The sequence below is a fragment of the Phoenix dactylifera genome, chromosome 15 (genome assembly GCF_009389715.1).
Source record: "Phoenix dactylifera cultivar Barhee BC4 chromosome 15, palm_55x_up_171113_PBpolish2nd_filt_p, whole genome shotgun sequence".
NCBI classification, from domain to species: domain Eukaryota; kingdom Viridiplantae; phylum Streptophyta; class Magnoliopsida; order Arecales; family Arecaceae; genus Phoenix; species Phoenix dactylifera.
The window spans coordinates 1,114,133-1,140,750 of NC_052406.1; the positions used below are offsets into that span (position 1 = coordinate 1,114,133).

Sequence of the window (26,618 nt, forward strand, 5' to 3'; positions counted from 1 at the left end):
TTTGCTTTTGAAGATTGCAAATTAATGATACGCTAGCTGCGATTTTTAAGTCTATGCAAGGTTGTTGGCTTTTTTTTTTTTTTTTTTAATAACCACCATTTCCTTCATTTTATTATCTATTCTTGGTTAATTATTTTCCTTAGAGACAATTAGCTTGTAGATAGGTGCAATTGGATAGCATTGTCTTTAAGGAGATGGTTGAATGTTTAGGGCATAGGGCGGAGATGGTTGAATGTTTAGGGCATAGGGCGGAACGTTGGTGGTGGACAAATGGCAACTTGGGTGACTTATAAAAAGAAAATAAAAATATATATATCAAAGATAAACCTACATTTTTTTCTTAAAAAAGTGAAATTTATAATTTTTCATGTAAAAATGTTAGGGAGAGAGAGAGAGCTGGCTAAGGAGAGAATACTGTGTGCATGTTTGGAAGGTGAATTGCTTCCAAAATGCCCCATGCCCAGATGTGTCTCAAACCAAACATATAGAATGAAGCCTTGTAACAATAAGATTTTGCTAATCGACAATATTAACCAGCTGAGAATACTAATTTCTCACCAATACGAAAACTAGTAACCATATAACTGGTGCAAAATAAAGGATGGACAAATTTATTTATTTATTCGGCTACACCAAAGCACTGCAGAAACTACATGATCTTAAAACATTTTGGATCATGGATAATCCTTCATGACCTACGAACTCAGCTGCTGGTGGTGGCTGCTGTCAGAGTCCCCAACACCGCCAAAGGTCAGACTGGTTCCTCTCAACTTTTCTTGAATGATCCCGTCCAACCTAAGAGCCATCTCAAGACTCATATGATTCCTCCAGTCTCCCACCTCTCCTTTCCTAAAATAGGATTCATTATCAAATTTGACGTTCGGCAGTACGAATTTACTCCTCTTATTTACCTCCAGGTTCTTCAGTTTCTCAAAGCTACATAACCTTACAATCTCCTCGACCACACCTTCCTTCTCTTCGTCAGTGGAGAAGGGGCATCCCATGAACTTCGCCAACCTCTTCACGTTCCCTGCCGGGTCCGCCAGCATCTCCTCATAGTTTAAGAACAGCACCTTCTCAGGCCTCCGCAAGCTCTCTTCCCAGTACTCAAGAACGTGATCCCATATTGGCCCATACGAGCAAACACCCTCACAAAACAACTCAAAAGCCTTACCGAATGGTATTGGCTCCAGCCCGTTGGATCTCCTCAACCTATTAAAGAAGAACCAGTCCGAAACAAACACATCCTTTGCATCCCGGAAAACATATATTATTCGACAGTCAGAAGCCTTGATAGAGTCTGGTAACAGTGAGTAAGGAGCGTGGGACTGGAGGATCCTAGGGGAAGGCGTGTCTTTAATTTTGGAGGCAAAGTCGATATCAATCAAGGGGATGCAGTCATGAGGGTTGTGGCTGAGGAGAGGATGGTCGGCAAACTGGTACCGATTTCGGTTTATGGTGGCAAAAGCTAGTGCTTTTAACCAGGTAGTGCCGGACTTTGGGTAGCTCATGAGGAAGAGGTCGCTGTGGCAAGCCTTGAAGTGTTGTTGGAGGGCGATGATGCCTGGGAGTATGTATTCGGCGATCCAAAAACCTTGGTATTTTCGGAGGAGATAAGGTTCCCATCCTTTGTCTAAGGGAAGGGTTGAGATGAGGTCACTGTACTCCGAAATTCCTTGTGCAAGAGTTGGATCTGCCTCCCTCTTATCTTCTTGCACCTTTGGCGGAAGGGAGCCGTCGTGGGAGAGAGACGGAAATGTGGCCATGAGATGAAAGAAGCTATTGGCACGGTACGTTGCTTCAATGCGTTGCAGAGAGTGCAAGCATTCGTTGTTCTTATAGAAAATCCTATCATTGGAAAAGACACTCAAAGAAAGTACGTGTTACATGACATATAATATAAATATATTAATTGGGTAATGAATGGGATGTAACGATCGGAGGGCTGGGTTTCCTCCTATCTCCATTAATTTGTTTTGCATCCTTGGCAGCCAGCGCCCGAGATTGATAACCTCGAGCAACCTGCCGTTTTTGGCCGAGCAACCATCTTTATCTTGCTCGGCCTAACGGAAAGAAATTTTCTCCTTTCCTTATCCTCCTTTCCTATTTATTTATTTATTTGTTCATTCACTTATTTATCCTTTTCTTCCCTTCTGTTTTTTGTCAATATCTTTTTAAAACATGGTGCCTGACACTAGGTTGTGGTTGATGAATTGATACCCATAGTTTGCACCGGCCAGATGTCGAGTCTTTATCTTTTATATAGTTTGTTCAATTTGATTTTTTTGATTTTTAGTTTCTAATCTTTGTATGATCACCTTTGATAAATGAGCATGAGAGAGGTAGGTGGGAAAAATTTCAATGTTCACAATGTTTCTCAAGCCACTTTTACCATACACAAGGGGATCCATCATCTTGGATGGATGATCGTTCATTGAACATTAGTATCTAGAAGTTAGACCAAAGCTGCAAGGATGGATATGCTTTTAAGGATTTGTTAAGGTAATAATTGACCTTTTTCAGGAGAAAAAGATTCCATTCATTCAAATCTTGTGGCATTACAAAATACCAATGGGTCGATATTAAATGCATCTTAAATTTTTAGAATAATTTTTTTTTTTGGATCATTTAGGTTTTGGGGCAAGACTAGTGTACGTTGAGGGTAAAATGAAACAGTTTCAATTAACATGCCAAATCAACCTGATATTTGGTCTGAGTATCGTAATTGCAAGTTTCATAATTAAAGTTCGATTTTTATTTGGTTCAGCCAAAATGATTTGGGATATGTTGGTTTTGGTTGAATGTCCTAAATCTTTTGCTGTCCAAAATAGTTTAATTTTGTGACCTAATAGGTGAATGAGGTGAAGATGTGCAAAGGTCTATGTCCATTGAAAGTTTCACCTATTGAATTTCACTCGGGTAGATGGGTGAGTACGAGGAAGTAGAAATTAAGCACATAAGTCACTAAAACAGTAGTAGTTAACTAGCCATAAGCTTTTTGCCGCCTGGTTAAATATCATTATTGAAGATTTAAGTACTTATATGGACATCAATTCTTATAGGATACTTTGATACTTGTAGATAGTCATTTGACTCAAAAGGCGAGAATCCTATAATCCTAGGAGCCTAATTCTATTCCTTTACTAATTCTATTCCTCTAGATCAGCAATAAACAATAATAAAAAAGAAATCATATATATAGAGGTCAAAGAAGCATTTTCCAAGGTAGTTAAGTCACAACTGTCTTTAACCAAGGGATTAGGGTTCATAAGGATATTTCATCTCCATACGTATTTCTTATTATTGAACCATATTTACTTTTAGCATAACAAATTAATAATGTTTACATTTAGCATAACAAATACAATGATTTTAATTTGTAGTCATATATGTGATTGATGTTGGAGATGACCATTTTTATATGCTGCACTACTTGGGCACTCATGTCTAGCTCCTAGAATCGGTATCATGTTTGTTTGCAAATTGTTTATACTTTAGACATTTGAATCCCAATCAATTCTTTTAATTGCACCTTTTAGGAATCACTAGAGAGTTGGAGTCCAATATCCGATTACTAAAGTGAGCTTTCGTTCTTCTTAGCGATTAGTAAAATTATAGGTCAGTGCATTAAAATAGCTTCGTGAAAAATTATTTTTTCTATAATTTTTAGGTCAATTGGGAAGTTTAAATGAGAAAGAGCTTATAATGCACATGTGGTTCATGTACACGTGACATCCATGTCTTTGGTCCTCATAATGGAATTTAGAGATGCCCATACTAGTATCAATAATTGGTTAAATGTGTTGGAAATTAGAGGAAAGCTTTCAGAGGAGAATGCTAGGTACAATGCGAGAGCATGAATGATAAGGGGCATGCTTGATTAAGATATCATACTTACAATGTGTTTGCATGTATGTTTTTAGAAGTGGTGGTTCACATGAGACTATTGTTATTTTGTGTTTGATATATAGAAAGGAAAGCTCGTACAAAGTCCAATATGTAATCTAATTTATTTGATTTTTTGAACAATGAGGCTAATTTCTAGGTTGTTTGAGTGGATCAAGCTGTAAAGTGAAATAAAAAAAAGACTCTGAACCTATTTGAGACAGTTAAGTCAATTTTTCAAAAAACTCTCCTAAAACTCTCTCTCTCTCGACATATTTTTGAAAGAGAAATTTGCAAAAAGTGGTTTGTTTTCAGATCCTTTTTTGATAAGTAAGTTTCCATCCTTATTAAATATCTAGGAATCTTTCATAATAATATTAGAATAAGTAGAAGAACTATTTGTTTCCATAGTAAAATAATCTTTCTTATCTCCTCCTCGCCCTTCAAGACTTCCATCATCCTGTTTTTTATCACTTTTTGTATTCAAAACTTTTAAAGAAAAACATCTAGGTGACGCAAAATCAGATGTCTTAGATATTCTATTAATAGTCTCGGGAAACTTATTTACTTGCCCCTTCGATCCCATTGGTTTCTTTCTTGTCTTTCTTCTTCTTCTTTCTTCCAACAATTTCTAAACATTAGTCATGGATAAGTTATCCCTACATATATCTAAACAGGCCTGAAATTTATTATACTCTAATCCTGGATTAGGGAACTTACATGGTTGAATTGTGACAGTGGTAAAGAAAACTGTACAGTTGCACTATAGGAATACCCTACTCATCAGTATTGCTGCATGCTACAGTTCTTGTAGCTGCCTACCACTCCAATGCTTAGATAAGAGAAGTGGGTAACCTATTTTTTTGAAAGAGATGGGTGAGACTTTTCTTGTTGGCATTTGGTGGAATGGAATGGCGTGACTAAAATGCTTGGAGACAAGTCTCTAATATGGTTGGAAAGTACCAACAAAAGGGTGTCAAGGAGAGAAAAATGGAATGTCATACTTATAAAAGTTTAGACCTTGCAGGCATAGCACACCTAAAGCTGGTTTTCGTAGGCACTCATAATTTTTCTGCAGCCATGAGAAGAGACTGAGAGACCCATGTTTTTTGCCATGTGGATTTGCATGCAATTCGAGAAAGGTTTTCTGTCCCATCTTCCTCAAGTTTGCTGTAGCTGATATATTACGCCTTTTGTTTCTTTTCACCTACTTCGAAAAATCTGAAAAGTGCAACCGAGGGGTCAAACGTGTCAACTAAATATACAAAATTTGTGCTACTAAGTAGTCAAATTTCCAAATATAGAGGCTATATTCTTATCCGTTGGTGATCTTTTTTTCACAAATTGGTGATTCAGTTTTCAAAGGAGGAGAATATAACTTTTTTCTTTTTAATTTTTTTAATTTTCAGTTGGCGATTTAGTTTTTCAAAAAGGAGAATATAACATTAGGAGGGGCGTAGATATTATTGGAAAGAGGCTATCTTTAAAATAGAAGTGATATAAACGACCTTTATTAAATTATTGCAACTGTACCCACTACCTCGGGCCAAGCCCAAGCTAGTTTCATGAGTGCCTACAAAAATTCAAAAAGCTACGATTTCTACTTGAAGTGATATTATGCCAGTTTCACAACGACAAGAAGATGTAGAGAGAAACAGAGGAGTGAGACCTTTTTTGCTGGCATTTGGTGGAATGGAATGGCATGGCTAAAGAGCTTGGAGACAGGTCCCTAATATGGTTGGAAAGTACCAATAAAAGGGTGTCAAGGGGAGAAAAAAGGAATGCCATACTTATAAAAATTCAGACCTTGCTGGCATAGCACACCTAAAACTGGATTTTGTAGGCACTCATAAATTTTTTGCAGCCGTGAGAAGAGACTAAGAGACCCATGTTTTCTGTCACACGGATTTGCACACCGCTCGAGAGAGCTTTTCTCTCCCCTCCCCCTTAAGTTTTCTATAGCTGATATATTACACCTGTTATTTTTTTCACCTACTTCGAAAAATCTAAAGAGTGAAACTGAGGGGTAAAACCTGTCAACTAAAATCCAAAATTTGTGCTACTCAGGTCAAATTTCCAAACACAGAGGTTATATTCTTCTCCATTGGTGATTTTTTTTACCAATCGGTGATTCAATGTTTAAAGGAGGAGAATATAACTTTTTTTCTTTTTATTTTTTAAATTTTCAGGTGGTGATTCAGCTTTTAAAGAAGAAGAATATAACATCAGGAGGGGCAGAGATATTATTGGAAAGAGACAATATCTTTAAAATAGAAGTGATATAAATGATATTTATTAAATTATTGCAACTGTACCCACTACCTCGAGCCAAGCCCATGCCAGTTTCATGAGTGTTGGATATCCCTCGCACGCCGCAGAAAATTACAGAAAAATTCTGCGGGCAGCGGAAGACATGCGCGAGGTCTCGTTCATCGCATGAACATATTTTAAAACCGTCGTTCGTAGATAAATTAGGATTAAAAACTTTTACGTGATTAAGAAGATCAGATCTTCACCTTGCGCGGGTAGATGATCACCGCAATGTGATGATCGTGGTATTTGTTGAAGGTTCGCTTGAAGCCACACATGCGTCCGGCCTCTACAGGTATCCACACGAAGCAGAGGACCGATCAAAGCTCTCGAATCTTCCCGAGATGCTAGCTCCCTTGCAGAGATGTCTTTTGATGGCTGAAAACCTCCCTTTGAATCAAATATTGATTGCCTTGAGGAGGAGGAAGAAGAAGGATGGATTCAAGGAAGAAAACAAAAGCCTTTGCAACCTTTTCTTTTCCCTTTGACTTGAAACCAAAAAGGGTGAATAAAAGGATGCATGCCTCCCTATATTTTTCATTGTCTCACGGCTGAAAAATAGATTGGAGAGGTGCTGTTCACCGCTCTTAAGGAAAGGAGAGGAATCCCATGTACTTCCAAGGAGGGAGGTTCAAAAGGGGGCCCGCATGCCCTCCTTTTGAATCATCTTAAACGTGAGACCCTTATTTTCATGTTGGCGGCTGAAACCCAAGGAAAGGGGAAAAGAGAGGCTGTTCACGACTCAAGGAAGAAAAGAATAAGGCTCACGGCAGCCCCTTCTTTTTCCTATTTAAGATTAGGATTGGAGCTCCTAAAAATTAGGAGCTCCATCCTTATCCTTTTGGAGCCAAGAGGAGGTACGCCCCTCCTCTTTTCTTTGTGATTTCAGCCAAGGGAGGGGCGTAGCCCCTCCCTCTTCTCCCTTTCTATCTCACGCCCCACTTAATCAAATTAAGTTTGGGGGTGGGGTCAATTACAAGATGGGTCTAATCTTATTCCAAATAGGATTAAGTGAACCCATTTCCTTTCCCTTCAAATCCTAATCTAATTAGGATTTAATTGAACCATGACTCTATTGAACTCTTCAATCCTAATCCAATTAGGAGTCATTTATCTTATTAGATTAAAATTAATTAGGACTTAAGAAATTCTAATCTAATTAGGACATATTAAATTTCAGTCCTAATCTAATTAGGACTCTAGAAATCCTACTCCAAGTAGGACTCTAATTTAATTTGAAATCCTAATCCAATTAGGATTCTTAGAATCCTACTCCAAGTAGGACTCGTGTCTAATATGATCAAGTCTAATTAATTAAATTCAATTAATTAAATTAAATTACAATCAAATTGTAATTATTCCTTCTTCAAGTTGCTAATTATCAATCAAATTGATAATTATAAATTATTTGTGATTCCTAATCACAATTCAACCATCGTATCGGTCAGTACCTCTAATGTGTGTGACCCCATAGGTTCTATTATGTCTAGTAGTGAGATATATTGCGATCTCTATCACAATATCATTGAAAACTCCTTTCAATAGGTTGGAACGATTCCAACTCAACTTACCAGGGATCATCGATCATCAAGATAGTCCTTGTGACTCACCATCCACCAGTGACACCTAGCAGCATGTAGTGGCAACCCAGCAGAATAGAATGATGAACCTCTAGGTGCAGTTATCGTATGATACAATCCTTCTATCATGGATCCTTACAGAATGGAGGTCATGGATAACTCGTCAAACCCCGTCGTCTGTCATATGTCTAGATTTATTTGACTTAAGTTCGAGAGTGGAAAACTCTTTCTCCACTGTTCATACAACCCCGGTCGAGGTCTTACGAACTCAGTCTTATAAATCACATAGGATCACTCCTTATCTACCAAGGTCGATAGATTCCATGTAGGTGCATATCCTACTCCTACAGTGAACCTACTGCAGCCAATCTACACCACAAGGATCCATATGGCTAGAGACCATGTATACGTGCAGTCAAACTACAGCAACCTCACTGTGAATAGCCGAAGCACCGCAGATCAAAGAACCAGTCACACTACTGCAACATCAAGTAAGTCACTGATGAGTGGATAGACATCCAAGTGACTACTTGCTTTGATCACGCTCAGTACTCTTGTTCTCTAACAAGCACTTGCATAATTGCTCCAGTGCCCCTACACTATGGACTCAAGACTCGTCCATCAAAAAAAGCAATCTGTGCACTAATCTCAGCGGATCGATCACCGTCCTCGTGATGATCCATCGATCAAGAGCAATTCAGGAATTAATCACCAATGACACATGCCTCAAATTCTCAACTCTTGAGAATATGTGTCATCATCTTATTAATTCCTTAGGCGATTCATGGACATATAAGAACATGAATGATAAGAATGCCCAACTTAATAAATTCATAATTAGGTCAAGTACAAATTTATGTCCCAGAATATAATAATGCGTCAGCCAAATTGGCTTCTAGGGCATACTTCTAACAATGAGTGCCTATGAAAATTCAGAAAGCTAGGGCTTATCCCTGAAGTGATATTATGCCAGTTTCACAACGACAAGAAGATGTAGAGAGAAAGAGAGGATTGAGACTTTTCTTGTTGGCATTTGGTGGAATGGAATGGCATGACTAAAGAGCTTGGAGACATGTCTCTAATATTGTGGGAAAGTACCAACAAAAAGGTGTCAAGGGGAGAAAAAAGGAATGCTATACTTATAAAAGTTCAGACCTTGCAGGCATAGCACGCCTAAAGCTGGTTTTCATAGGCACTCATGAATTTTTCGCAGCCATGAAAAGAGACTGAGAGATCCATGTTTTCTGTCACACAGATTTGCACGCAGCTCGAGAGAGTTTTTCTCTCCTCTTCCCCTCAAATTTTCTGTAGCTGATATATTACGCCTGTAGTTTTTTGCACCTACTTCAAAAAATATGAAGAATGAAACCGAGGGGTAAAACCTGTCAACTAAATATCCAAAATTTGTGCTACTAAGTGGTCAAATTTCCAAATACAGAGGTTATATTTTTCTCTGTTGGTGATTTTTTTTTACCAATTGGTGATTCAATGTTGAAAGGAGGAGAATATAACTTTTTTTTCCTATTTATTTTTTTAATTTTCAGTTGGTGATTCAGTTTTTAAAGAAGAAGTATATAACATTAGGAGGGGTAGAGATATTATTGGAAAGAGGCATAGCATCTATAAAATAGAAGTGATATAAATGACATTCATTAAATTATTGCAACTCTACCCACTACCTTGAGCCAAGCCCATACCAGTTTCATGAGTACCTATGAAAAATTTAGAAAGCTACAGCTTCTCCCTGAAGTGTATTATGCTAGTTTCGTAGTGACAAGAAGATGTAGAGAGAAAGAGAGGAGTGAGACTTTTTGTTGGGATCCCCACACGCCGCAGAAAAATCAGAAATGCAGCGGAAGAGGCATGCGTGGATTCGTTCATCGTATGAACGTATTTTAAAACCGACATTCGTAGATAGATTAGGATTAAAACTTTTTCATAAGATTAGGAAGATCAGATCTTCAACTTGTGCGGGTAGATAATCACCACAAACTGATGATCGTGGTATTTGTTAAAAGGTTCGCTTGAAGCCGCACACACGTCCAGCCTCTAGGGCATCCACATGAGGTAGAGGACCAATCCAAACGCCTAAATCTCTCTGGGGTGCTAGCTCCCTTATAGATGGCTGAAATCCTCTCTCCTTTGCAGCAACCAACACTTTGATTGCTCTCTCTTGAGGAAGAAGAAGAGGAGAGGGAAGAATAAAAGGAAGCAACCAACACTTTGTTAAAAGGTAGATGATCACCATAAACTGATGATCGGATATTTTTGTTAAAAGGTTCGCTTGAAGCCGCACACGCGTTCGGCCTCTATGGATATCCATACGAGGTAGAGGACCAATCCAAACGCCTAAATCTCTCTGGGGTGCTAACTGTCTTACAGAGATTTATTTTGATGGCTGAAATCCTCTCTCCTTTGCAGCAACCAACACTTTGATTGCTCTCTCTTGAGGAAGAAGAAGATGAGAGGGAAGAATAAAAAGAAGCACACGCTTGCTGCTTTTTTGATGGCTGAAATTCTCTCTCCTTTGCAGCAACCAACACTTTGATTGCTCTCTCTTGAGGAGGAAGAAGAGGAGAGGGAAGAATAAAAGGAAGCACACGCTTGCTGCCTTTTTTATTTTTGTGGAAAAAGGAAGGGGAGAAGGGCCACACGCTACCCTTATTTTTCCTTGGTTTCTTGCGGCTCCAAGAGGAAAGATGAGAGGATCTCACGGCTAAAAAGAAGAGAGACTTTCTCTCTTTTCCTTTTCGGCTCAAAAGGGATTAGAATCACTTAGGAGGCCGCCCCATCCCTCCTTTTGTTTAACATGTGGAGCTCCTAAAATTTAGGAGCTCCATCTTTATCTCCAAGGACGGGCGTACACCCTTCCTCTTGTTTGCGTGAATCCTAATCCTCTAAGGAGGATTAGGTGGCCAATAGTCCTAATCTAATTAGGTTTCTTCTAAATCATGACTCAATCATGACTCAATTGAACTCTTCAATCCTAATCCAATTGGGAATCATCTTTATTTATTAGATCAAAATTAATTGGACTCTAGGAATTCTAATCCAATTAGGACTCATATAATTTTAGTCCTAATCCAATTAGGACTTTAGGAATTCTAATCCAATTAGAATTCTAATAATTTGAAGTCCTAATCTAATTAGGACTCTAGGAGTCCTACTCCAATTAGGACTCTAGGTGTCCTACTCCAAGTAGGACTCTTATTTAATAAGATCAAGCCTAATTAATTAAGTTCAATTGATTCAATTAAATTGCAATCCAATTATAATTATTCCTTCTTTAACTCACTAACTCTTAGTGGGTTAAACCAATTATCAATCAAATTGACAATTATAAACTATTGTGATTCCAAATCATAATTCAACCATCGGATCGGTCAATACCTCTAATGTATGTGACCCCATAGGTTCTATTCTGTCTGGTAGTGAGATATATTGCGATCTCTATCGCAATATCATTGAAAACTCCTTTCAATGAGTTGGAACAATTCCAACTCATCCCATCAGGGATCATCGACCATCAAGATAGTTCCTGTGAGTCTTACCATCTACCAGTGACACCTAGCAGCATATAGTGGCAATCCAGCAGAATGGAATAATGAACCTCTAGGTACAGTTATCGTATGATACAGTCCTTCTATCGTGTATTCCTATAGGATAGAGGTCATGGATAACTCGTCAAACCTCATCGTCTATCATATGTCAAGATTTATTCGACTTAAGTTCAAGAGTGGAAAACTCCATTTCCATTGTACATACTGCCCCGGCCGAGGTCTTACGAACTAAGTCTTATAAATCACATAGAAGCACTCCTTATCTACCAAGATCGATAGATTCCATATAGGTGCATACTTACTCCTACAGTGAACCTACTGCAGCCAATCTACACCACAAGGACCCATATGGTTAGAGACTATGTATATGTGCAATCAAACTATAGCAATCTCACTATGAATAGTCGAAGCACCATAGGTCAAAGGACCAGTCACACTACTGCAACATCAAGCAAGTCACTAACGAGTGGATAGACATCCAAGTGACTTCTTATTTTGGTCACGCTCAGTACCCTTGTTTTCTAACAAGCACCTGCACTATCACTTCAGTGTCCCTACAATGTGAACTTGAGACTGGTCTACCCTAAAAAAAAGTGATCTATGCACTAATCTCATCGGATCAATTACCGTCCTTGTGATGATCCATTGATCAGAAGCATTTAGAAATTAATCACCAATGATGCATGGCTCAAATTCTCAACTCTTGAGAATATGCATCATCATCTTATTAATTTTTTGGACGATTCATAGACACATACACAATATGAATGAAAAAGATACCCATTTATTATTCAATAAGAAAGTCAAGTACAAAACTATATTCCAGAATTAATAATGTGTCAGCCAGATTGACTTCTAGGGCATACATCTAACACTTTTCTAGTTGCCATTTGGTAGAACGGAATGGCGTGACTAAAGAGCTTGGAGACAGGTCTCTAATATGGTTAGAAAGTACCAACAAAAGTGTGTCAAGGGGAGAAAAAAAGGAATGTCATACGTATAAAATTTCAGACCTTGCAGGCATAGCATGCCTAAAGTTAGTTTTCGTAGGCACTTATGAATTTTTCGTAGCTGTGAGAAGAGACTGAGAGACCCATATTTTCTGTCACACAGATTTGCATGCAGCTCGAGAGAGCTTTTCTCTCCCCTCCCCCTCATGTTTTCTGTAGTTGATATATTACATCTGCTGTTTCTTTTGACCTACTTCAAAAAATCTGAAGAGTGAAACCAAGGGGTAAAACTTGTCAACTAAATATCTAAAATTTGTGCTACTGAGTGGTCAAATTTTTAAATACAAAGGTTATATTCTTCTCCATTGGTGATTTTTTTTTTTACAAATTGGTGATTCAGTTTTCAAAGGAGGAGAATATAACTTTTTTTCTTTTTATTTTTTGAATTTTCAATTGGTGATTCAGTTTTGAAAGAAGGAGAAAATAACATTAGGAGGTGCAGAGATATTATTGGAAAGAGGCATAGTATCTTTAAAATAGAAGTCATATAAATGACATTTATTAAATTATTGCAACTATACCCACTACGTCGATCCAAGCCTGTTGCCCAAGGTGACAACCCAAGAAGGGGGATGAATTGGGTTTTCTAAAAATTATGTTTCTAAATTAACTTTGAATTGAATGTAACGGAATGATAAGGTGTTATCTTACTTAAGCTCTAGGCAATCATAAGTAAAGCAATAGAGAATTAGCTAGAGCAAGTACACTATGCAAGTATGAAAGTAAAACAAGATGCACAAGGAAAACACTACAAATACAAGCATGTATAGTGGTTCGGTGCACTCCAAGCACCTACATTCACTCTCCAAGCGTCTCTTTGGGAATTCACTATAATCCCACCGATTACAGTCTAGTTGTTTTACAAGCTCACAACCAACTTGTTGTTTTTACGAGATCACAACGAACTCGATCGGTTTTTACAGGCTCACCGGCTAGAACCAAACCGATTATTTTTTCGGGCTCACAATCCAATCCAGTTGGTTTTCTTCGGCTCACCAACCAAAATCTATACTATTTGTTTTTCGGGCTCACAAACAACCCAGTTGGTTTTTCCAAGGCTCACCAACCAAAACCTTTGCAACATTTGTTTTGTTAGATGTATGCGCTAGAAGCCAATCTGGGCGACACATTCACTACCAGAAAACACGCGTATAGTGACGGAAAATTAGTGACAGACCGTTATCAGTCACTATTTGTGACTGATTAGTGACCGCCAGAAATTTGGTCACCGTGGTGTAAACTTAGTGACCGATTAGTGACAAACCGGTCACAGAATGCGCGGGTAGGATGGGCGCCAAAACTTAGTAACCATCATAGTGACGGGGTATCTGTCAGCAAAATGATAACCGAAATTGCAACCCCTCAGTGACAAATTCAGCTGTCACAAATATCGTAACCCAAGTATTTATAAATTTTTAAAAGATTATTTTTGGCGGTGACAGGTTATTGACAAAAAATTCCGTCACCAAATTTAATTTTTAATTCCAAAAATATTAAAAATATTATTTTTGAGTAAATCTAAATTTAAAAAAAAGATAAAAGAAGGAAAATTCAAAATGAAACTAAGTGTGCCCGCCGTTCCGCCCAAATTTCTTCGATAACCTAAATTCCAATCGCTTTCCAGAAAACTCAAATTTCTTCTTCTCATTTTCAAATCTCATGGTATTGGCCATGACCCATTTGCACCCCTATTGCAACTTTTCTGCAATGGGATTGGATTTTGGAAGAAGGTCTGGAATTTTTTTACCATGCTTTATAGTTCAAAAATATTTTTTCCTGCAAGTTCTGTCCAATCAGCCTTATAGATAAAAAATAGTTTGATATGAAATTTGGCTTGCAGACCGACTTAGTCCAATCAGCCTTATAGATAAAAAATAGTTTAATATGAAATTTGGCTTGCAGTCCCATCCCGATTTGGAGCTGTGAGCCTGTGACTCGAAGCACTTCCCTGGTCTCGATTAAAAGATTGGTGTGGTTAGGGGTTTGGCATCGCAGCTTCCCATCTCCTCTCCTCTCCTCCACCTCCGGCCTCTCCTCTCCGGCTCCCCCTTGCCGACCATTTTTGCCTCCCCGTCGACGGCGACCACGGTTACATCACGCCTCCCGATCGCGGCTACATCACCTCGTCGATGCCCCCCTCCTTCTTGCTCGTCGGCTAGGATTTTCAGAACCCACAACTGGTCTTCCCGAAGGTAAACCCTAACCTACCGAGGGTTTCATTATCTCTTTGCTCGGCGCCTGTGTTCATCTCCTTCTCACCCGGGACGAGATCATCGTGGCTACGTCACCCCGTCGACGCCCCCCTCTTTCTTGCTCATCGGCTAGGGTTTTCAGAATCCACAACTGGTTCTTCCCGGAGGTAAACCTAACCCCATTTCCTTTTACCCCATGATAACAAAATAAAAGAAACGAAGAAGAGGAAGAGGAAGGGGGAAGGAACCTACCGAGGGTCTCCCCCTGTGGATCCGGCGTCGCGCTTGATCGCCATGCCTTTCGATTATATACATGATCCTATGTTTGCATCTCTTTGTGTTCATCTTCATCCAGTCATTATATACATGATCCAAGATTCCAGATGTGGATGTAAATGTATACATTTTAATCTCCATTCTGAGATGCTGTGGTGAAGCAGGGTTTCTGAGATGCTATGGTGAAGCAGGGTTTGTTTCCCTTAATTCCCTGTTGATGTTTCCTTTTAGCAGACGAAGTTTTTGATTAATAGTGTCTGCTAAGTTTGGAACCACAATATCTCATGTTGTGACATGGAGCAGCAACTATTTCTTTTTTTTTTTCTTCCTTTTTTTCTTTTTGAGAAATATGAAGCAGCCAGGATTTAGAGAATATATGTTCTTGATTTAACGAGTATATGGGCACAAAAATAATGGTTGCACAAGACGTATTTACCACACAATATTGAAAAGGACTTGATGCATCATCCTATGTGGGGGTTCTTCTAAATGACAAGAATCGAAACTCATTAGATAAACCTCTTGTCAAGAAACTGCAAGCCATTTGTTCCTTCATTTTAGTCTTATAAGGCAGCTTAATTTGCCACTTCTATTAAAGACTTTTTCGTATGAGAGCAAGACGTTCTTCCCTTGTTTGTGTGGAAAAAGCATCAGACAAAAATACTTCCTGCTGATAGAGAGAGAGAGAGAGAGAGAGCCACAGGGTACGTTGAATCTATCTTTCAGAAAGATCTGGCACGGATAAATTGCAAAACATCACAAACAGATCTCACTCTTTGGCGCATGTTTTAACTTCAGCTGAAAAACTGATGAAATCATGAACTAAAGGCTTGTGTTTCCAGCTGCCAAGGATTATAGTAGTACTTTGTTTCAAGAGTTTCAACATGAGATATTGTGGTTCCAATGGTCCGATACTATTAGCTCTCAATGATTAATCTCTATTTTTTATTGTTCATGTGAAAATATTAAGGGAAGAGTTGTGTATCATTGGTGCAATATTTTTTGCTCCTAAATCTGAATCTACAGTAACCTCTAATTTAATGTAATATAATTGAATATATTTTATTTACTTGGACCTTTGTAGGAAATCTAATCTTTGTGTATTGTGATAGATTTGAGCTTTCCTATGAATATCATTCGTCAAGCACCAAACTTGGGCCCATTAGAGATCTAATACTTAAAAAAGAGTATCAATTATTGATTCTTCATCAACTTGCAAAATTTATTTTCATGATTGTTGAATAGTAATTCAAAGCATGCCAGTCATGCTTCTTATGACATTGGTTTACATGTTTGAAAATTTTCTCAAAACATTAACTTGACTCTGTAAAGTTCATGAATTTTAATTTCTTTGTCATGTTATTCATTTCTACAATCAATGTTCATCTGCAAGAAAAAATGAAAAGTGGTGAAAGTGGTGTTGCTTCATGGTTGTGACTTATTTCCAGTGTGCAATCAAGAAGCTGGTCAAAAAGCTTGCTAAGAAGTACCATGCTTTCCTAGTATCAGAGGCGATCATGTATATTGACATTTGTTCTATGTGAAGCAGATAGTATTCCATATGTAAATTTGGATGATTTGACTTGTATTCCTTGTCTTTGTAAAGATTAAATGCTTTTTGAATATTGCTGGTATTAGATGAATGAATAGATAACTTGTAAAGATTAATTCCTTATAAATTATAATTGTGCAGACATGAGAAAGAGCAAAGGGAAAGCAACAGGTCCACTGATTGTTCTTTACTTTGATTGGATTTGTTGACATTTACATTGTAAAATAACTACAACTTTTTATTGTTGTGCAGCTATGGCCAAGAAAAAAGAAAAACCAAGAGGTAATGGAAAAGCAGCTTTAATATTGGCTGCTACTCAAGTTCCTCCTCAGCCTCCTAGGTTGCCTGAGCGTGTCAAGGAATGTCATGATGATGATGATTACATTCCTGATGGGGACATGATTGAAGAGGTGGATACAAATGAAGAAATAAATGATGAAGAAATGAATGGTGCAGTGCAAAATCATGAGGATACAATGAATGAGGATCAGATGAGTGATGAACTTGGGATTGATCCAAGATAGAACAATGGCCGAGAACCAACCCTTAAAGCCCCTGTTGATGCAAATGGAAAAGTGATTGTTAGGTGCACAAGAGGAATGTATGAAAATATCACTTTTTTCTATCACTAATTTGAATTTATGTGTTTGTTGCATTTAAAGTATTTAATTTATTTTCTAATTAATATTTTTTTAAATTGCAGGTTTCTTGATTATGAGGTCAGTCACAAAGCTGTTGCTATCATGCGCCAATTTTTCAATGGTCCGTGGTTGTCATGGAGGGAGGTCCCTACACATGCTAAAGTTGGAATGTGGAACAAATTTGAGGTGATGTAATTAATTTATATTTCTTATCATTAACTTTTGCCCTTGTTACACATGCCAATTAGTAAGTCTGATTGCTTGCGACCTATATATTGTTAGGAGATACAGACAATTCTTCCAAGACAATTGCATCATGTGCATCAAGTTTGGGACAAGCATTGTCAGCGACGGTTGACAACCTCATTAGGGAGGGTCAGAAGCCAAAAGCTTCTGGAAGCAAAAGGAGATTTAAATAAAGCCCGTGATAAACCCCCTAATTGGATCTCTTGAGAAAATTGGAATAAGCTAATTGACATTTGGATCTTCCCAAAATGGAAGAAGAAATCAGAAGCCAACAAAAATAATAGAAACACCATGAAGAATGGTAGCATCTCTAAACACTGTGGAGGATCAATCACATTTATCAATCATGACGAACGACTGGTACATATCTTAATTCAATTAGATTTCTATAATAATTTTTATATTATTGTTCAATCATCTCAAATCAGCCCATTATATGTTAATGAATTTTTTCTTTTCTCTTTTGTAGAAATTAAAGTTAGGTAGGGAGCCAACAATAGTTGAATCTTTTAATCGGACGCATAAGACAAAGCAAGGCATGGAGGATATGTAGATAAGAGAAGTAAAGCTGTCATGGTAAGTATAATTTTTTTATGATTCATAAATATTATTGAGCTTGCTCATGTTTATCTCTTGTTTGATCCACCATAATGTTTTTCTCTTCTTTTAAATCAACTGACAGGCAAAGTATTCAGCTGAATACTCCAAAAAATATGGTGATGCCTCCACCTCAGATGCTCCTCCACGTGATTATGACTTGTGGTTTGAGGCAACTGGTGTCCCAACTCATGGCCATGTCTATGGCTTTACTCCCCTAGAGGATCTCATTGGAATTATTGGGCAATTATCATCCTCTTCCACCTCTACAAGTCAAGCTCTAGAGCTGTACACTCATGAAGACCTTCTACGTATTCTTGAGCAGGAAAAGAAAAAATGGCAAGAGGAGGTTCTTCAAAAGATGAGAGAAGAGATTGGCTTTGGACCAAGGCATGCAGATCGGGGGAGTAATGGTGATTCTGGTTCTACTGATCATGCTTCATTATGATTGTTTTTGCCTTAGATGATAGGTCTTTGCATTCCTAGGAAGAATGAAATCTCTGTTGATCTCTATGACATATTTTTAGACTTTGATTTTGATGGATTTAGGACATGTTGATGCCAATTTTGAATGACATTTTAAATGACTTTTGCGTAATGTTGAATGCCTTTGCTATTAATGATATTATTATTATTATTATGAGCCAATCAATGTACCAAATGTACCAGGTTATTAGATTGTGATCAGTGACCAAATTTTGGTTACTAAATTGTTTACCAAGTATTGTGACGAGCAGTCATAAACTTAGTGACAGGATTTTGGTTAATAAAAATTAATTTTGCTCAGCGCATTTGTAACAAATTAGTGACGGTAAACTTATCACTAGGTCAGTGACGGGATTAATGACAAATGTAGTGACAAAATGTGTGACCATGTCTGTGACGACTAAATCTGTCACTGAAGATTGTGACAGATCAGTGACCAAACTTGTGACCGCATTCTGTGACAAAATCAGTGACCAAGTTACCCTTGTCACTAACTCCGCAACTAGATAGTGACGGAAAATACGTAATTTCTTAAATATTTAATTTTTGAATTTGTAACGGCTTAGTGACGGCGGTTCCATCACGGAGGTTAGTAACGGGAATCGCCGCCATCACTGAGAATTTAGTGACGCGTGTTTTTGTAACCAATTCAGTAACGGGAGCTCTGGTCACAAATTTCGTATTAGTAACCGGAAATACGGTATAGTAATGGGAATCTCCGTCACTATACGCGTGTTTTCTGGTAGTGATTATTAATTCTGAAACATAAATTTATACTTAACTTTATTATTATTGAATAATAAATGGGCATCTTTTCATTCATATTGTTTATATGTCTATGAATCGTCCAAGGAATTAATAAAATGATGATACATATTCTCAAGAGTTGAGAATTTGAGCCATGTATCATTGGTGATTAATTTCTAAATGCTCCTGATCAATGGATCATCACGAGGACGGTGATCGATCCGATCAGTGCACAGATCGCTTTTCTTATGGATGGACGAGACTTGAGTCCACAGTGTAGGGACACTGAAGTGATAGTGCAAGTGTTTGTTACAGAACAAGGGTACTGAGCGTGACCAAGACAAGAAGTCACTTGGATGTCTATCCACTCGTCAGTGACTTGCATGATGTTGCAGTAGTGTGACTGATCCTTTGACCTGCAGTGCTTCGGCTATTCATAGTGAGGTTATTGTAGTTTGACTGCACATATACATGGTCTCCAGTCATATGGGTTCTTGTTGTGTAGATTGGCTGCAGTAGGTTCACTGTAGGAGTAGGGTATGCACTTACATGGAATCTATTGACCTTGATAGTGTTGTCAGCGCCAATGCCGGAACCCACTCCCACCGGCACCACCACCAACATCGGACAAGTAAAGAGAGAATAAACGGATAAGCACTCTCTCGCTCCCTTGACACTGGACTCAAAGATCACCTCTTCGCTCCGCTACGAAGGGCAAAAGATTACCCCTGGTATCAATAGGGTAAAACACTTGAGCACCGCAGTGGATTATCAAACCAAAGAAAGAAGAAGGAAGAAAATAGCAAAGCAAACACAAAGATGTAATGAGGTTCGGCTACAAGTAGCCTACGTCCTCCACCGCTCCAAATCTCAATTAGGATGAACTGATTACAGAGATAGCACACATCCGAACGATCAGAAACGATCGCTCTACAAGAGATTCATACAGAATTCCCTTTGCACAAGAAGTAGGATCCCAATCCTCTTCTTCTCTAGAACTCTAGCCTCACAAAATAAGAGTCTCTCTCAAGATAAATTGGAATCACATCCCCTAGGGCTCTCATGAGTCCTATATATAGTCTCAAGACCTTCAGATGATCATAGCCATCGAAACGCCACCAAAAATACCAAAGGAAACTCGTCTGTATGATTTTCCGCGAGCTCGAGTCGACTCGACTGTAGTTCGAGTCGACTCGGGCACATCTAGACAAATCCTAGTATAACTGGCACGATCTCGGGTCGACTCGACTGTAGCTCGAGTCGACTCGACGATGCTTCGAGTCGACTCGACCAACCTTCGAGTCAACTCTTACAGTCCAGACAGAAACATGGTTTTTCTCAGTCTTCTGGCTTTTCTCCTTCCGGGTCGACTCGACGGGCCTCAAGTCGACTCGACTGTTCCCGAGTCGACTCGACTGTAGCTCGAGTCGACTCTGACAGTCCGCCAGATAGAACTATGCAGAATTGATTCTCCTTCAATTCTCTTCATCACCAATGGTCTCCACATACCCCAACAATCTCCCACTTGGAGATCTTGGGTATATCGTCTTGTTGTTTGGCTCTTCTTTGTGCTCCCACTGAAACTGAATCATCCTAGTGAGATAGGTACGATGCCTCCTCAACATCTTCAAGCATGAAGACCAGCAAAAGCTGAACAACTCCTCAGCTTCTCCACCGTTGTTCGTCCTTTCCTGTCCACCTAAAAATATGCTAGACAGATCGTTGTTAGAACCGACGAACAAAAGTTAAATTAAATTTCTACTCTTACCTTTCCTACTCGAAGAATAGTGGTTGTAAGAGGTCGATCCACAGGGAGGCGATTGGAGTTGCATAAAAATTAGAACATTCACTCGGATTCAAAATCAATTTTTGAATGATAAAAGAAAAACATTATTTTGAGGATGTTGATGGATTCTCTAGTCTACCGGAGAATTTTTTTTAATTGAAATTAACTAAAAGACAGGTATTTAAATTCGAAAAGCATTTATTTAATTAATCAAATAAGAGTTTTGGCATAAATTAAAATGGATGAAAACAAGAAGCTTGAAGTGAACACAAATTGCATAAAGGAAGATTTAATGTATTGCATAAAAAGAAAAATTAAAAGATTTCATAAAAAGAAAATAGAAATTAACTCGAATCTAGAACAGGGATTGCATGAAAGAAAATGACAATAATGGATTGCATAAAAGGATAATTACAAAAATAAAATGAGAATTGGAACTTAATGCTTCCTCCCTTCAACAAAATAAGACATAAAAACAAAGAAAGAAAAACAAAACAAAACAACTCCTCTTTCTTCTCTCCCCCTAATTTTTTTATTCTTCTCTTCTTCAAAACAGAGTGTGCTCTGTTTTTTTCTGGGCGTCCATCCCCCATCATACAGCCGATGGCCTTGCCTCCCTTAAATAGGTCGCCCACCCCCCTGATTGCATGGAGAGGGGGGTACGCATGCTCGTGTGCGGGATCGCAGGGAGGAGGATGCCGCGCTAGATGATTTTTGATACGGTGAAAGAGGTGGACGCGGGATCTTTGGCATGATGCTGGAGGGCAGATCGCGGAGGAGGGGCTACATCGCAGGATCTTTGGATCGGTATTGCTGCTGGGGACTCTCGAATCTGGAAGGGGGACGCGTGATTGCTGGGGCGCCGGGTTGATTGCAGATGGCCGGATCAATGGAGCTGGCCGCTGGGATTCCGGGAGGTTGACGTGCGGACAGAAGGAAATGGCTGCAATTGGGGGCTGATTTGGAGGCTTGGATGCAGTGAGATGCTGGGGTTCTAATCGCGTAAGGAAGGAGACGCGGAAGAGACGCTGGGATGGAGCTGTGATCGCGTTGGGTCGAGCGGAAGAAGCCGGGAGGAGCGTGGATCCGGGCGCTGGATCTCGCTTGACTGAATATTGGTCATGTGCCAGTTTCTGCAATGGAATTGGATTTTGGAAGAAGGTCTGGGACTTTCTTTGCCCTCGTGAGAGGGGAGCTGCGAGACACCAAGTTCCGTCCAATTAGTCATAAAAAAATAGTGTGATATGAATTTTGGCTTGTAGACGGACGGACTTAATTCGTCACGGGTCATCTATTCTGACTGGAGGTCAATTGCAAGTCTTTCAAGTCATGGGTCACCCAGCACCTCATAGTTATGATATGGTCAAATTAGATTTGCCCAAAATTCTTTCCCAAAAGCACAAAGAAATTGAACCCGATTCGGACCCGAACCCGACTCAGACCCGAACCCGACTCAGACCCGACTCGATTCAGACCCGACTCGATCTTCAACCGGGTCGGATTTGGGAAGGGATCCTTCTGAAGTCAAATTTGTACTCAATGTGCATTTTATCTCTAATTTATGATAATCGGTGTCAAACCCAAATATAATATTAATTTAGTGATTTTATTATTATCGGTTAGCAATAACACTAATTTTAGTGATATATAGGTCGCACTTTTGTGCTCTTATCACACCCCCAACTAGCTTATTGCTAGTCTCTAGCAATTAACAAGCAAACGATAAAAGGAGGGCACAAAAAGATGTAGTCTAACTTATGACTTTTTCCTTCTTCTTTTTTTTTTTTAATAAATTGAAGCTAAATACACAAACTAATATATGTACCCATTTTCGTAGGGAGTCACGATTGCACTTAGCACGTGCAACAAGCCTTTAAACCCCTAGGTTACCCTAGTGGACAAGTGTTGTCTCGTGAGGGTTTGCAGTGAAGTTACCCACAAACTTCATCAGTCAGGAATTTCCAATTTTTAACTCAAAATTTGAACAAGTATTACTGTATGAACTTAGAATTGTAAGGACAATAAAGACTTATTGCTATCATATTTAAGCAGACTCTAACTCAAGTTCCATTACTCCCCATCTATCTGCTAACAAGTCAAAAATGTAGTGAGGTGTAAGATAGTATCATATAAATGAGTGGCTTTTACTTACTTCCAACATGAACACTGTAATTTCGAGACTTTCTAGAGTTAAATGGTAATGAACACCCCATATTTATTTATTTATTTTTTTATATCAGACTGAATGCTAAGAAGAATGACTTATGCAATATCTAGCCTTATTAAGCTTTCTAGCTGACCCATGTAGCGAGTGTTAGGCCAATGACTCCCGATCCAGATGGCTCAGGGCACTAGGTGTGGAGACACCCCAACAGGCTTAATAACTCAAGTTAACTAGGCTTCAAGGCCAAATTAGTCACTCAGAGTTTAATCTCAATCATGCTCACCTTTTTACGCGAACACTCGCTGCTTGCCAGGCAAGAGGCCCGGTTACTCAGTGAGAAGACTTAAAATAAACTCATTATTTTTATTTTATTTTATCTTTCTTTTTTTTTTTCTTTTTTTTTCTTTTTTTTGATTAGGGTGTTCATCACACATATAACTTTAAATTATCCCGAAGATTAAAAGTATTCATATTAGTTGCAAGTATACATACCCCACTATTCATGTGCTTATGTGTTGGTGTTAAATCATCTTGTAACATGTTAGCAGAAGATAGGTAGGACGAAAACTCAAGCTAGAACTGCTATCATATTCCTTAACTCAAAGCTATTGTCAAAGCAATTCCTAGTTTGTACAGCCAAAAAGGTTAGAGTTTGAGTTAAAAATTTGAACTCCCTTTTTTTTAAAATTTTAATTTTAATTTTTTTTTTTGCATAAAAAAATCAAAAATATTCTCACCCCCATACCTAAATCTAATATTGTCCTCAATGTTAAAGAAAATTTAAAGCAGTAATAGGACAGAGGAGAAGTTACCTGATATGGATGGATAAAGTGACAATTAGGGCCAAAAACCCCCAAACCTGCATGTTAGTTATTTTTTTATTTAATTATTTTGTTTTATTATTATTATTATTATTTTATATATATTACATATTGGGTTGCCTCCCAAGAGCGCTAAGTTTTATGTCTTCAGCCGGACAAAATGTAAATCCTCCTTTTTTTTCAACCATTATCTAAGAATGATTTTGGAAGAGTCCGATGAAGAACAGTCGGCTGATGATGATCTATGCTCATAAGGAGAACAGAACTAAGGGACGCATGCTTGACCCCTTCCTCGGAATGGGCAAGGTAAGCTTCTAAAGGGTCCTTATTATAAGTTTGTAAGAAAGTCTCTTGAACCAAACTTTCAATCATGTCAACTTCATTGATTTCTTCATCGTCTAGTGGTTGTTTACTTATGTTGAAGACATTAAGCTCGACTTTCATGTTGCCAAAAGATAACTTCAGCATCCCTTTTCGACAATTAATCACAGCATTTGCTGTGGCTAAGAAAGGTCTCCCTAAAATTATAGGTGTGTGAATGTCTGGATGTATTACAGGTTCGGTCTCAAGGATAACGAAGTCCACAGGATAGTAAAACTCGTTTACCTTCACTATTACATCCTCTACAATCCCCTTGGGGTACTTCACCGTCCTATCTGCTAAGAAAAGGGTAATATTTGTAGGCTCTAATTTCCCCAAACCTAACTTTTGGTACACATAGTAGAAAAGTAGGTTCACACTGGCTCCTAAATCTAATAGAGCTCTCTGGATGATCGTCTCTCCTATTTTTATTTCAATGGTTGGGCAACCAGGGTCTTTAAATTTCGGAGCAATCTGTTGTTGAATGAGAGATGAGGCTTGTGCAGCCATAACAGCTTGCCTAGGAATACTGGTTTTTCTTTTGACCGTGGTGAGATCTTTCAAGAATTTTGTATAGGAGGGAATTTGTCTTATGGCATCGAGAAAAGGTATATTTATCCGAACAGTTTTAAAGACTTCCATGATTTCATCAAAGTTAGATTGTTTTTTGGAGTCCTGAAGTCTACTGGGAAAGGGAACCTTAGGTTTGTATGTTTCTATGGGTTTTTCCTTTTTGTCTGATTTATCCTGTTCTTGACCTCTCTTCTGAATTGGGTTCTTATCGGATTTATTTTTATTTTCTTTTTCATGTTCAGGAAGTTGGACTTTATTGTCCACTTGCTTGCCAGACCTTAAAGTGGTAATTGCCTGGACTTCATAGGTCGGATTTCCATTGATTTGATACTGACCTCTTTGATCTTGAGTTTGTTGTCTACTAGGGTTAGGCACTAGTTGACTAGGTAGTTCACCTTTCTTTCTATCCCCTAGAGAGTTTGCTATTTGGCTTAGACTAACCTCAAGTTTTGCAATTGCTTGCGCATGGAATTGGTTAGTCTGGGCTTGGGCTGTATTGGTCTGTTGTTGTTGCTCGATAAAATCTTGTTGTTGTTTCATCATATTAGCCATCATGGTTTCTAATGGTGAAGATTGCTGTGGGATAGGAGCATTATAGGGAGGTACAGATGGAACCAAAGATTGGTTCATTTGTGGTGGCCCTATCCTGAAAAAGTTGTTCTGAAAACTTGGTGGACCACCTTGATGCTGAATAGGTTCATTTTGCTTGTATGAGAAATTTGGGTGGAACCTATTATCAGGGTGGTAAACTGGGCTGAACGAGTTGGGAGTGGGCTTCTTAAAGGCACTATATGAATTTAGAGCATTTGCTTGCTCGGCCTTTATGTTAGGCAGACTAGGGCAGCACTCCACTAGATGTTTAGGACTGTTACACAAAACACACAAACTATATGACTCGTGATCCACTTTCATGACGGGATTTGACTCTTTGTATGAACTCGAACTAGTGGAAACAGTGAAAGCATCAAACTTTTTACTCAAGTTGTTCATTCCAGCCACCAGATTGGACATGACATTTTTGAGTTCTGGGTCTGCTTTCATTTCATAATTACCTGGTTTTCTAGACCCAAACTCATCTCTAATTACTTCCTCACCATAGCTACTCCAATTTTGGGCATTTTCAGCTAAGTCAACAAGAAATTCATAGGCTTGATCCGGGGTTTGGTTCATGAACCTACCTTTGTGCATGGACTCGATCATGTTTCTATGTGCCGGAGGTAGTCCTTTATAAAAGAAATATACTAGATCAGCCTTGTCAAGCCCATGGTGCGGGCACTTGACCAAAAGATCATGGAATCTTTTCCAAAGTTGGAAAAATTCCTCCTCAGATTTTTCTCTAAAAGTTCTGATGGCATCCTTAATTTTTTCAGTTTTTACCATGGGATAGAACTTAGCCATGAACTTCCTAGATAGTTGTTCCCATGATGTGATGGAATTTGAAGCAAGGGAATACAGCCATGCAGCAGCACGATCCTCTAAAGTCATGGGAAACAACCTTAATTTAATACCCTCTTCATCTAAGTTTTGATTTCTAAACGTTTGATAGATTGTCAAAAATTTGTTTAGATGAATATAGGGTTGTTCACTCTCGAACCCATGAAACTTGGGTAACATGTTTATTGTTGCAGCCCGAATTTCAAATTGGGCTGCATTATTTATTGGCAATACTATACATGTAGGTGGACTAGCAGATGCAGGAGCGAATAATTCATTCAGGGTTCTAATATGTTCACCCATTGTAGAGATCGACGGTTGGTTTACAGTTCGCAGGTTATGATGAAAAGTTCTGTCAATCTCAGGATCAAATGAGGTTAACTTATCCCTTAATGACC

At 38.6% G+C, this 26,618-nt stretch overlaps 1 protein-coding gene and 2 long non-coding RNA genes across 3 annotated transcripts; 2 read left to right on the forward strand and 1 right to left on the reverse strand.

Annotated features, from left to right (window-relative positions):
* Positions 1 to 612: 612 nt before the first annotated feature.
* On the reverse strand, positions 613 to 1,922 carry LOC103719799 (flavonol sulfotransferase-like). The gene has a single exon (XM_008809198.3). The coding sequence runs from the start codon at positions 1,764 to 1,766 to the stop codon at positions 696 to 698; it is 1,071 nt and encodes a 356-aa protein (XP_008807420.2). The 5' UTR covers positions 1,767 to 1,922; the 3' UTR covers positions 613 to 695.
* Positions 1,923 to 16,891: 14,969 nt separating this feature from the next.
* On the forward strand, positions 16,892 to 17,236 carry LOC120113350. The gene is made up of 2 exons (XR_005515262.1): positions 16,892 to 16,966; positions 17,069 to 17,236. It is a non-coding gene; the product is annotated as an uncharacterized LOC120113350 (long non-coding RNA).
* An 80-nt stretch (positions 17,237 to 17,316) lies between these two features.
* On the forward strand, positions 17,317 to 18,191 carry LOC120113351. The gene is made up of 2 exons (XR_005515263.1): positions 17,317 to 17,612; positions 17,722 to 18,191. It is a non-coding gene; the product is annotated as an uncharacterized LOC120113351 (long non-coding RNA).
* The last annotated feature ends 8,427 nt before the right edge of the window (positions 18,192 to 26,618 follow it).

What these genes read in the sequence shown, in the direction of transcription:
- LOC103719799 (XM_008809198.3), bottom strand. Translation starts at nt 1,766, where the DNA reads ATGGCCACATTTCCGTCTCTCTCCCACGACGGCTCCCTTCCGCCAAAG.